Source organism: Phaethon lepturus, unplaced genomic scaffold (assembly GCF_000687285.1).
Source record: "Phaethon lepturus isolate BGI_N335 unplaced genomic scaffold, ASM68728v1 scaffold10541, whole genome shotgun sequence".
Lineage (NCBI taxonomy): Eukaryota > Metazoa > Chordata > Aves > Phaethontiformes > Phaethontidae > Phaethon > Phaethon lepturus.
The window spans coordinates 42,010-55,500 of record NW_010515537.1 but is presented as its reverse complement, the minus strand read 5'-3'; the positions used below and the strand labels follow the sequence as shown (position 1 = coordinate 55,500).

General features: G+C 41.6%; 1 protein-coding gene across 1 annotated transcript in view; it reads left to right on the top strand.

The window, feature by feature from the left end:
* Positions 1–13,491, top strand: part of LOC104627509 (inositol 1,4,5-trisphosphate receptor type 2) — a 66,350-nt gene that overhangs the window by 12,770 nt on the left and 40,089 nt on the right. The window contains exons 5-12 of the mRNA XM_010295799.1: positions 168–309; positions 1,093–1,251; positions 2,221–2,393; positions 4,981–5,100; positions 5,202–5,387; positions 6,032–6,283; positions 7,313–7,457; positions 8,410–8,560. Coding sequence (XP_010294101.1) covers positions 168–309; positions 1,093–1,251; positions 2,221–2,393; positions 4,981–5,100; positions 5,202–5,387; positions 6,032–6,283; positions 7,313–7,457; positions 8,410–8,560 — 1,328 coding nt within the window. The remainder of the gene's footprint in view (positions 1–167; positions 310–1,092; positions 1,252–2,220; positions 2,394–4,980; positions 5,101–5,201; positions 5,388–6,031; positions 6,284–7,312; positions 7,458–8,409; positions 8,561–13,491) is intronic.

Below are 13,491 nucleotides of genomic sequence, written 5' to 3'. Positions count from 1 at the left end.
CTGAACCAAGGTCTGGAATCCTTAAGTACATGTCAAACTTAACTTAGCAGTGATTGAAGTTCCATTGCGCTAGATAAAGCTTGTTCTAAAAGGTGATTTTATTTCTTAATGAATCCTAGCAAGTGTGGAATGACTGTATATAATAATGATTTGTTTATTCATTCTAGGTTTGTAACCAAGTTACTAGAAGATCTCATTTTCTTTGTTGCTGATGTGCCTAATAATGGGCAGGAAGTTTTGGATGTGGTCATTACCAAGCCAAACCGGGAACGACAAAAATTAATGAGGGAACAAAATATATTGGCTCAGGTATGTCCTACTATATTAATAACTTGCTTGTATTTACAAACATTGTAGGAGAGAGTGATTTGAGAAAACGTTACTTTTAGGTAACTTGGCTTATGCCATCTTGGGTTTGTGTCTGGTTGGGTTGGATAGATATGACACTATTTAGCCAAGGTTCACCTCTTCGTCTGTGAATCGGATAGAGGCACGAGGGGCTATGTCCGATGGCTGATTTCATATGATTCCAACGACTCTGAAGACTACATTTGATAGCAAATTATTGATGAAATTTGAAACAAGCTTGCGACATGGTCCCAATCCTGCAAGCGTTCCCCATATAGGAAAAATTCTGATTCCCTTATGGATCCCTGACTTTGCTTGTGTGAGGGCCAACTTGCATGTAAATCAAAATTAATATTCTTTTGAAGTAACCTACTGAAATTAAAAAAAAAAAAGGCAAAAAGGATGAAACTGGACAACAGCCAGTATTGTCCTCCTTTTAAATCCTTAGTTTATTCAAAGTGAAGGCACTTAACTAACAATGTTTAAAATTGTGGATAGCCGTAAAGAGAAAGCAGTGTCAGTCAAGTTGGTGGGAAGTGTGAAGCTAAATGCGTAAAGCTGTAACGTCTGAGATTGTGCCCCCACTTGTGTTTAGTCATACGTAGATAAGTGCAGTGATTCACTTCTGACTTTGGTCGAAAGGCCCTTGTGCTGATCCTGTCAGAGGGCATTTCCATTGACTGCTATAAGTTAAGCAAAAATCTGGGTTCGATTTTCACTCTCAGAGATTTTGATTTTGAACAGATATTCGGCATCCTCAAAGCTCCTTTTAAGGACAAAGGTGAAGGATCGATGCTGAGACTTGAAGACCTAGGTGACCAGAGATATGCTCCATACAAATACATGTTAAGGTTATGTTACAGAGTTCTCAGACATTCCCAACAGGACTATAGGAAGAACCAGGTCAGTGGTATTCAAGATAATTTTCCTCCTGATTTCTATAATTATATATCCTGGGTTTGACATTGCAGTCTGCACTAGAAGTGGGATTCTGTGGTAAGGTGAAAGGACTGGGTTTTGTGTAAGTTAGTAGTAAGAAGTCACTGTCATTTACTGCCTCATGCTGAGGAACGGTGTTTTTGGTTTGTCGGCATTTCTATATGAATTGAATGATCAGCAATGAATATCATAGGTTCACCTTAAACTTTCACAGGCTCAGGCTGAGATTGGGGTCCACTGCTTCATTCATGTCCTTTCAGTTATTAAAATTATGCTCTTGGACTCTGGCTTACAAAGTGGGAAGTCTGCAAATCTTCCTGTTTCTGTTGCTTAAATATTTGTAGAGGGATGGCAGTGAATCAAACTAGAGATTATTCTATCAGGTACCCTGGTATCCCACTGCTGGAGACTCCCTGTGAGCATTTCAGAACATGGTGTCAAGTGCTTTGCACGTTGCAGCGGGGAAAAAACACACTAACTTTATATGACTAAAGGGACTAGAGGTAAAAGATTGAACTGCTATGTGTGGCTTCTTTGTTCTTTTTCTAACGCTTTACAGAAATACTTCTGTCTTAGAGGGAGAGAAAGGAAGGAAGGAAGACTCAGGAAAGAAAGATTCTTAAACATTATAAAAACCTTTTGGTTTTTCCTTTTAAAAAAATTGGTTGCCATTTCTTCAATTTTGTATATATTTTCATTGATTCATTCTGTTGGTTTATGAAAGAATAAGAAGAGTCAGTCATCATACTCATAATATTGAGTATGTTTCTTGGGGTACATATTTTATGTGTTCAGATGTTCTTCTGTTCAGGCCAGTTCAGAGAGGAAAGTTTTGAGGGTTATTTTGATTTCTAGTTGAGCTGGGTGCTCCTGGTTCTAAAAGAAAAAACATTACTGCTTAACAGGTCATCATGGGAATTTTCACTTTTTCAGGAATATATTGCTAAGAACTTCTGCATCATGCAGTCCCAGATTGGTTATGATATTCTGGCAGAAGACACCATCACAGCTTTGTTGCACAACAACAGAAAACTGCTAGAGAAGCACATCACAGCTAAAGAAATAGAGACGTTTGTTAATTTACTCAGGAGAAATCGAGAACCAAGGTTTGAAGTGGTCCACATAACATTCTTTTTCTGTATTGATAGGCTTTTATATTTGTAGTAGCTGTGAATCTGCCTGCTATTCATAGTTTTATTGTCTCTTTCTTCCAGCTTATGTTTTTTTTTGACCTGGCAGACAACCCACATGTACATGTACTACACCCACATGTGTAGTGTCAAGCTAGAAAATATCAGAACTACCTGTAATTCTTGGGATTCGACTATATCTGCATTTCAGAACTAGAGCTTACTGAAAAGAAGGTTTATACTTTAGAGGACAATTTTGAAAATTTGGATTTAGTTCCGATTGGGATAAAGAGAAACAAATTTTGACTTCTTATAACTCTGCAGCTCCTGTGTGAAGCTGCCACTTGTGTTGATTCCCCTGTTAATAACCTTGGTGCAAATTACACAGATGTCAATTTTTATAACCTTTTATTAATACCAGTTTTCCTACAGTTTCTGATTCCAGGTCAGACCTAAAAGGGGCCTAGGGCATTGAAGATCCCAGTGAATATGTGTCCTAGACCAGATCGTGTTCTAAATGAAAAATTCTGGCCTTGAACTTCACTCAATTAGAAATTTTTTGATTACCTTTAGGTCAGAATATAAAGGAAATGGATTTCTTTTTTTAATGGAAAATCTATCTATTTTTTTCATTGGATTTTCAGCTGTAAAATTGCTGAAGTAATACAAGTATAAGAAATCAATGTACTGAAGGCCAAATAATGTCCTCTGTAACTGTTAATACCATTTTTCTGTTAGCGATTAAGGATATTGCTCAAGGCCCTGGTGCTTCACTGCTTCAATTATTCTCTGTATGTCTGCAGCTGTTTTGCCTCACTGTAATCTCATTGCCTCTCCCATGCTAAGCTGTGTTGGATTTGGTCAGTACTAAGAGGAAACTGCATGAGATCAGCTCCTTCTCAGTGCTGAAGGGTCCTAATGTTTACTGACAATGTCATGTCACTTTGTGGTGGAGGATGTCATAGTATTGTTGCGTAACTAAATTGTGCAATTTCTGTACATTAAAATATACATTCACGTCTTTAAGGCTGAAGTCCAAGAGCAATAAATGTTTGAAAAATACACCTTGCCAAGATGGTGCAATCTGAACAGTAAAGGCATTTATTTTCATGGAGAGTCTTGTAGACTTTTGCAGCACTGCTTGTGTGAGTAAGAATGGTGGTAGTATGCTCCAAAACACGAGAGCTACAACATTTCCCAAGTTTTAGCTCCAACAAAGCAACTCCCTCAGAATTCTGTGTAATTATGTGCTGTTTACTTAATATTATCTTTGTAATGCAATATTGCTGTGCATTGTTAATTACCTGCTGCCACAAAGCTTCATTTCAGCGATGGGTAAAATTGTTCCTAAGTGTACCCTAAAAATGCTTTCTGGACTCATCCCTTGCAGTTCCCAGACTTCTGTGGGGAGTGTGGTCTGTGCTAACGCAGAAATGTTTTTCTGATTCCCTCTTGGTAGGATGATCACCTATAGAGGGTCAAACTATTGGATCCTTGAACAGCTGATAGTAGATGGTCAATTTTTTTTACTTGGATTTCTAAGGAAGTGGAGTATATGATCTGTGTGTGTGCGCCTGCTCGTATTTGTTCCCCCGCCAGCTCTTGAGCCTCTTGCCCAGTTTTAGCTGCTTTTGCAAGAGGAGTGGTGGGCTCAGAGATACTCAGGTCCTACAAATGTCATGAGAAGAAGCAGCTACATAGAGGGAAGAGGCCCCTTTTGTATTCCAGTGAGGCAAAGGCTGCAATATGGACTGCTGTTAATACACACAGAGGAATCCATGAAAGAGGGGCAAGAAGCAGATACCTAATGAATGTCCCAACTGTGAGCAAGGCCTCAGCCTGAACCTTATTAAACATCAGAAGACCTAAATTTGAGGGACAAATTCATAGGAAACTGATTTCCATGCAAAGCTTTGTTATTTCTGCTTTACATGGAATGACCTGTTTGAAAACAGAGGTCCTGTATTCAGGTCCTGCCAGATCTTCACTAACTGTTGGCTGTGTCACTTCAGAGATTTTAAAAGGCATCTCCAAAAGGTGGAGGTGTGGACTCCTCCAGTGCAGTGGAGTTCCTCAGAGGGCACGTGGCTATCTCCAGCACAAGTAACATCTCCTTGCTACGTGGGTTAGGGAGATGCGTGTTACCTGATGGGGAAGATGGGTGCCAATGTGTACTCTTGCTTTTGGCTCCTGACAAGGACGAGGGCCGTCAGTGGAGCTCCCCTGCCAGCCAAGCTTAAGACAGCCTCCGGCTGCTCTTAAGTTCTGGCACAACCCTTTGGCCTTTGATTTGCTGGGAAGTGTTACACTTGAGATGTTTTTATTTTCTCTCCCTGACTGATTGTTCAGCACCGTTCAGGGGGGGCTCTCAAAGCTATTACACATCTTTATCTGTTGTGAGTTGCAACAGTATGAATTGGCAAAAATTGTGTGTTGATAAAACTTGTGATATATGCTCCCTTGAGCATATTAGTGATGGATGCTAGAGATTGCTGCTGCAACTGTTTCTGTGTAGTATTTTAGGTCTCATGTTCTGTTACATCTGTGGGTTTTTTGACTGCAGATTCTTGGATTATCTCTCGGACCTGTGTGTATCTAACACCACAGCAATACCAGTAACTCAGGAACTCATCTGCAAATTTATGCTGAGCCCAGGGAATGCTGACATTCTCATTCAGACCAAGTGAGCATCCATAATCAGAACATACCTTTTTATTATCTGCTCTGTTGTTACGTTCGTAGCAGTTTGCTAGTGGCTCCATTGTGAATGATTCGTGTTTGCAGGCTGGTTTCAACACAAATGGACAATCCCTTGGAATGCCCAGTCATCTCAGATGACATTGATGAAGAGGAAGTGTGGCTTTATTGGATTGACAGTAACAAGGAACCTCATGGCAAAGCCATCCGGCATCTGGCTCAGGAGGCAAAGGAGGGCACAAAAGCTGATTTAGAAGTTCTTACCTACTACAGGTAAAACTGCTTATTCAGATGGAAGAAAATGTAAACTCTCCAAAAAGCCTGGTGCTGTTCTTATCTGGATCATGTGCTAATATCAAAAAAGGAAACTAGGTCATGCCAGAAACTGGGATTAAAAGTTTGTTTCAAGTTTTTCCGGTAGGAGCATTGCACTCTCTGCTGTCTATTCCAGGCAAATCTTGAGTTTCCTTTGCTCATTACAGCTCTTTGTTTCTTTTTATCATTTTGCCTCTTACCTTTTATTTATTGGGCTATATTTTTAGGTTGTGCCGCTCTGGAAGCAAGGCATGCTCTGAGGAAGGAGTGTCCTGAGCGTCTTTAGGATTAGAGGGGAGATGGGATCATGGAACAGTGTCTTACACAGATTGAAAACAAATAGTCCAAATCCTTCAGCTTTCCATTGAACAACGCTTCCTTTGAGTTTCAAAGGGAGCCCAGTCTTCACGGGGACTGGAGGCTGACGTTAGCATTTTTAATGGCAAGTTGCTCCCTTGGTTAGCAAAGTCTCTCTTGTCATTTTTTAGCATTTACATCAGAAAGGCTGACATTACAAAGTCTTGTAACATGAGATTGTGAGGTATGTTGTTTCATGGTATTTGAAGAAACCAGTTGGAAATATGTTGCTGTTTTTCTTTAAGGTACCAACTGAACCTCTTTGCAAGAATGTGCCTGGACCGCCAATATCTAGCCATCAACCAGATTTCTGCTCAGCTGTCAGTAGACTTGATCCTACGATGCATGTCTGATGAAAGCCTCCCTTATGACCTCCGGGCTTCTTTTTGTCGGCTGATGCTACACATGCATGTGGACAGAGATCCTCAGGAATCTGTGGTACCTGTGAGATATGCCAGATTGTGGACTGAAATTCCTACTAAGATCACAATTCATGAGTGAGTTGACAGTGTTGCAAACTAAAGTACAAAAGCATTTTGTAGGGGTTAGTCTCAGAACAAAATGGTTGTGGAAGTGTAATGTCAACACAACATATCTGTGGAAAGGTATTCTGTTGCAGAACACAGAGCTATTAATTATTACTCTTGGAAACTTCCATGGGTATCTTTACATGAAAATATTTCAATTTCATTTTTCACTGTGTTCTTATAGGGAACAAACTGGGGAAAAATGGAATGGCCATACCTCAGACCAACTGAACTTGAAGTAGTCTAATTGTGTCTAACATTACACGTTTGCTAGGCTGGAGCTCAGTTTTATGGTTCAAGCTCAACTGAAAGCCACAGTTGGAAAGCCAGAATTTACAGTTCGGTACAGCTATTGCCCCAGAAACAGTTCACAGAGGCTTTGGCCTCCATCCAGCAAAGTACTTAAGCATGTGTTAAATTTAAGTATGGGAGAAGGGCCCATTGACTTTAGTGGAAAGCCTCTCTGTCTTAATTGATTTGATGGAGCAGTGCCACTGGGCTAGACCCAGACAAGGAGTACCTGGCTGAAGAAACAGAGGAAGAAGTATAGCAGTGCAGCAGACAGTATTGCTTCTGTTAGTGAGTTGAAGGACTGTTTCGACATATACAAAAAATCGGTCCTAGTTGGTGGTGCAAAGGTGGAAGTCGTCTGTCCCGAGCTGCTTTCCTCATGTACTATTTTCCTTGTGGAGAAAGGAAATTGAGACTTAGGGATTATTGAATTGCCACAGCAAGGTTTAAGAGTGCTATCTGCCAGAACAGTAGTATTTTCCTGTGCCTGTTATTCCCATTCCCTGCAACCCTTACTGGTATGTTTGGAGGGAAGGTTTGTCCATCCTCTCTGCATATCTGTGCAGAATCAGCTGACCTCTACTCCTTCTCCTTACAGACAACTGACGGTAATTTTATAGCTTTATTATTGGTTTGGTTTTAGTTTAGTGACAGCTTATCCTGTTATTAGAGGTGTAATTTTCCTTCCTTCTGTGCCTTGCATTATAGGTACGATTCTTTCACAGACTCTTCGAGAAATGAAATGAAGAGGAAGTTTGCACTCACTATGGAATTTGTAGAAGAGTACTTGAAAGAAGTTGTAAATCAACCCTTTCCTTTTGGAGACAAAGAGAAAAATAAACTTACATTTGAGGTACTTCTCAGCTATCTGCAGCCTACTTTCAGTATTCCTCCTCGTTTTAGCTAAGCTGACATTGGCTTTTTCAAAATAAAGATAGTTGCAGAATAAATGTTGGTGTAAAATGTCCTAAAGAAGCACCAGTTCCTAATTCTAATGTTCCTGGCGATGACTGTTACTGCAGAAAACAATATTACAGTCTGGTGTCAAACAACTGTATTTTTGCTTCCTTCTCCTGAGATGGTTGCATTTCAGTGGCAGGAGGGAGGGAGATGTGTGTGGGTGAATGGCCATATGACCTTTCTCGCCACATCAGTGAATTAGCATGCAGGGATTCTTCAACATAAGTACTACTCTCTGTGTAAGATATGACACTGAAGGAAATACTCTGAATAACCTAATTCTGTGTTTTAAGTATTGTTTGAAATTCCTGACAGAAACTTTAGATAGGCCTAAATCTTCTAGACTCAAATAACATTGAAAAAAGGGGAAATGCTTACAGCTTTTATAGTTCTTCCTCCAACCTACCTCCCAAGCTTTGTCGGTCCTGCCTCCAGTCATCCTAAATCACCTCCATTCAAACTTACCACAGTTGTCTTACTCTTGTTGACTTCCATCTTCCCCACAGCTGCTGCCTCTTTAAACAATTTCCTGGAGTCTTTCTTCTCAGTCTTATATATATTTTCCTAGATCACATTGTATCCTTTCACGCCTTCTTACATCTCATGTTGGTTTTGCTTTCTGTTGTAATTTGACTGACCAATTGCTTTATCTAACTCTGAAAAACATTTGAAGTCACTGGCCTTAGTCCAAGGCCCATTTAAATCAGTGGAAAAACTTGTACTAATTTGAATGCAACTGGCGATCTGGATCTCTGTGAAAGCTGCTGTGTGAAATGCAACCATATCGTACAGCTGCATGCCACACAGATTGCTGATACTTCATTTTTAATTTCTTTTTCTCGTAGGTGGTACATCTGGCTCGAAACCTCATCTACTTTGGCTTTTATAGTTTTAGTGAGCTTCTCAGACTGACCCGGACACTGCTGGCAATTCTAGATATTGTTCAAGTTCCTATATCATCATACTTCGAAAGGTTGAGCAAGTTTCAGGATGGAGGTGAGAGAAGCAGCAAAGACTGTCATTCCAGCATATAATTCATTATTTAGATTGGAAATAATTTATGGAACATCTCATTATTCATGCAAGGTTCTTTATTCACACATAAACCCACCTACAGGAATGTCTTGCAGGACACATGAAGATGGTCACCTAAAAAGGAACCTTTCTGAACAGAGCTGCAGACTTCATGACTTGTGGTTACTGTGTTGGTGCTGCTGCTTCTTTGCTTGTTTGGAACTGCGCTTTCAAATCTGGATCTAAGCCTCGGTGTCCTTTGCGCTGAACATCCCAAGCAAGTGCAGATAATGTTTGCCTGGGCACAGCGTTTATGATGGCTCATATGTGGCACAAGTGTTTATTAGTTGTCCTAGCACTTCATTTAAAGGGAGAATAAGATGTTACTGGTCCCACAACTGCAGAAGCACCAGGTGGAAGTCCAGATGAGACCATCCTCTGCATGTGTTTGTCATTTTAGAATTATTATTTTTTTAAACCCAGACCAGAATGCCTGTCTGACAACCCCAGTACAATACTGTATGTCCCACTGCCTCTTCTACCGTGGCTTAAAACTGGGTTGAGAATGAACATGCTAGAAGGGGCTGAAACTTAGCAGTTTAGTTTTCCTGTGTGTGTGGAAGGGAGGTGTGACAGTCATGTGGCTGAGGGTCCAGGATGACTGGCTGATGGCAAATTCTGTTTTAATATGTAGCTGCTGTAAGTGTCATTGCACTGCCAGCTGGCCCACAGCACCAAAAAGGATGAGCTGTCTTGTTTAAAACAAGAATTATTTTGTATTTTCTTAATCATCGTTTTTCTCAGTCACTCCTACAGATGCCCTGTGTGAGTGTGCCATCCGTCATACTTTTTTCTTCTTTGACGTTCACACACTCTGGAGAAGTGTAGACTGTCATTGTCATCTCTGAGCCAAGAAGTCTTGTGCTTGGTTCTCTTGGTCTTTCCTCCATCACTGCCAGTACACTTTACTGAAAGACCCTGAAATTCTTTGTTGTAATGCTGTGCATACTAAGGCATGCTATAGCTGGCTGCAGTCCCTCTACAGCACTAGAGGAAGGCTATGTTCAGACACCTGGAATTATGTTTTCCTTATTTGTGCCTGAAATAGCGCATTGCAGACTCTCTTCTTAAATGGCTCTGGACACAGTTTGACTCCAGGTAAAATCTTGGCCAGTTGGCAACATGGAACATGCACATGTGGTTTTTCCATTTAGTTCTCTCTCTGCTCAAGTCTTTAATCTTGGTTATACATCTCATTCAGTGTTTTTACTCACCTTCATTACTCATAAAAGTGTGTTTCATCCTTAATTCCCTTTTATTTCTGTTGAAGCGTTTCCTTTCAGGCTATACAGGAGAGGAAAGAACTACCTGTTAAGTACAAACGGACCTGCTCTCAGTTATACTAATTTCCAGAGCAATTCCATGCAAATCAATGAATTTACTCTGAAACAAAGTAGTGGGAAGAAATGCAGAAAATGTCACCAACCATGCAAAGAGAAGCTCAGTAGCCTTGTTAGTAACACTCAGCCATTGACTGGAGCCTTGTTGGAAACTTTTGTCACATATTTGGTTTTGTCTCACATTCTTTCAGGAAAAAAGACACGGAACAAAGGTGGGATTTTTTGTGTGTCTCTGATTAGCTTCGGCCTTTATACAAATGCTTTAAACTGCTTTCTTGGCTGTAGTTGTCTCCATGGATGTTTATCTTTTAAACATGGACCAGTTCAGGTCAGGTTTTGACAATCCACTGATGTTCTTTTGGAAATGGTATGTGGGTTGGTTTGTTGGGTTTTTTTTTCCCCTTTTCCCACTAACTATATGGCTAGAAAGCCCATTGCTTTAGCGACGGGTTTTTGCTAGCTCAGGCTGTTGTCAGTCACGTCTGCCATCTTGAGGGAGACCAGAGATAGAGATATTGGCTGTGCTGTCTCGGCTTAAAAATAGGTATTGAAATTTTGCTGCAGAGACAGGTGTTCTTATGTTGAAATAGCTGTAACGCTTGCTGCAGAGGCTTTCTACAGTCTTTGACAAAGGAAAAGGATGCTCATCTTTGGATGATCATATCTCGTCTTCAGACTTCCTTTTCTTTTCCAATTGACAGATCGTAAAACATATAAACTGTGCATTCACTTTGCAGTTGAGACAGAATGATCTTGAGTATTTAACTGCTGTGCCCAAGCATCTTACTCTTCCTCCTCCTTTCTCTGGAGGTACATACTTCCCTACCCATCGGCAGCGTTAGGCTGTGAAGATGGATATGTCACAAGGATGCATAATTTAGAAGCAGCTTAAGCAGTTTTATAATTCCTATTCGCTATTTTTGAGCACACAGCTCATAAAACTTCATGCCCGAAGAACATATTTCATGTCTGAAAAACATATTACTCAAGCAAAACAGGGGAGTCCTTTTCATTAGGAAAAAACACACAAAACCCAATCAGTATTAACTTTAGTTGCAGGTTAAGATTAGAGAGGGAGCTCAAGAAGAAAGCACCAGGTACTGTAGTAGCTGACATTTTGCAGACCACTGCTGTGGCTGAAATGTCAACTGTTTGTAACTTCTGCCTATATTTGTTTCGTGTGGAAGCCTGCTGGTGAGGAATGAATCAGACAATAGGGGCAGGAGTTTGTCTGGCATAAGTTGCTCTTGTTCCTGGGGCTGTGGGAGTTTGTGCCAGCAGAGTATTTGCCTCCATTCTTTTTTTCCTTTCCTTCCTGTTTTATAAAAAAAAACCTGTTGTTGGGTAGCAGTGCTTTAAAACCAGCCCTGTGGCCGTCTTGCATCCACATCCTGATTGTGTCTTTGCTTCAAGGTAATGAGAAGGTTTGGATGAGGCCCTACATACACAGAGCCCTCGACCTGCTTGTGTGCTCTCTGCCTTGCTGGGTATCACTTAGCCGTAGCTGAGGTGCCGTGCATCCACACCGAGCTGGAAAGAGCTGAGCTCTTTTCAGACTTTATGAACCTGTGCTCAAGCCCACAGTAAGGTGCAGAAAGTGCTTATGTTTTCTGTCTGAGTGGTGGTGGTGGGCTGGAACTTATGTGCCGTGGCATGTGTTGGACTGTAGATGATGCTCAGGATAAGTGAGTCCTGACTTGAGACTGGGCTTGAGTCTGTGTTTGACAGGGAGACCTTGCTGTATTCGGGTTGCTGTGTATGAGATGATCATGTGTCTTAATGATGTTCTTGTACTTTTTTATCTTCTGGGGGAAGGGGAAAGACCAGGGGTCTGATTCTACAGTGCTTTGCATGTTGTGCAGCCACTTCTACTCAAACAAGTTTGACCCCAAAGGTACTGATGTTACCTAGGTCCTGTGGAGTCTGGATCCACTAGGGTTCCTGAGGAATGAACAGGCCAACAGAGAAACTGGTCTCAGCAATTTCATCTATATCCCTCCTCATTCTGACAGTAAGGATTGTTCACCAGGCAAAGCTGTAGGTATACCTTGTTTTTCAATTTTATAGTACTTAGAAGATTGTACATCAGCGGTTCCCCTTGCCCTTTTACAGAGGTATCCTCTCTCTCTGTTATAAAACGGAGTTGTTGAGGACATCTGTTAGTTGTTTTGTCACTTACTGGTCTTGACTTTTTATTGTTCCTTTTAACTTACAATACCGTTCTCTTAGGCTATTAAGTAAAAAGGATTACATTAGAAAGTAACTCAGCCTGGGTTTTTTGTGATTTTTTGAAAACGCGTTGGCATTTTCTAAAATCGGCATGTCTCTTGATTTTTTTCAGAAAGTATTTTCTTATTCATAACTTCCATAAAATACAGACAGATCGATTGTTCCCTGCCCTTGTTCAGGATGGTGGGAGCCCTCCCTCCAGTCACTCTGGGGTGAGGGTGACTTCTTGTCTTCAGAGAACGTCAGATTCTGCTCTCCCATATCTCTCCAGACTGCGGCAAGGGTCTTACTCCACAGCGTCCTCTCTGGCAGGTCCAACACTTCACAGAATCACAGAATCATTAAGGTTGGAAAAGACCTTCAAGATCATCAAGTCCAACCGTTAACACAACACCACCATGCCCCCTAAACCATGTCCCGAAGCGCCACATCCACACGTTTTTTGAACACTTCCAATGATGGTGACTCCACCACCTCCCTGGGCAGCCTGTTCCAATGGTTGACCACCCTCTCGGTGAAGAAATTTTTCCTAATATCCAACCTAAACCTCCCCTGGCGCAACTTGAGGCCATTTCCTCTCCTCCTATCACTAGTTACTTGGGAGAAGAGACCAACGCCCACGTCTCCACAACCTTCTTTCAAGTAGTTGTAGAAAGCGATAAGGTCACCCGTCAGCCTCCTCTTCTCCAGACTGAACAACACCAGTTCCCTCAGCCACTCCTTATACAACTTGTGCTCCAGACCCCTCACCAGCTTTGTTGCCCTTCTCTGGACATGCTCCAGCACCTCAGCATCCTTCTTGTAGTGAGGGGCCCAAAACTGAACACAGTACTCAAGGTGCGGCCTCACCAGTGCCAAGTACAGGGGCACAATCACTTCCCTGCTCCTGCTGGCCACACTATTTCTGATACAAGCCAGGACGCTGTTGGCCTTCTTGGCCACCTGGGCACACTGCCGGCTCATGTTCAGCCGGCTGTCAACCAGCACCCCCAGGTCCCTTTCCGCCGGGCTGCTCTCCAGCCACTCCTCCCCAAGCCTGTAGCGTTGCATGGGGTTGTTGTGGCCAAAGTGCAGGACCCAGCACTTGGCCTTATTAAACCTCATACTTGCAACATTCATATCATACCTTTGAACACGGAGTATTGCAGGTAGGTGTCTCGCCAACAAACTGCTCTAGGGATGTGCAGGTTTACACAGCTGCTTTCTTAAGGAAAGTTAGCTTCCCTGAGTTGCAAAACTCATTACATTGCTTTTAAAAAAAAAAAGAAAAAAAGTTAAGATTGT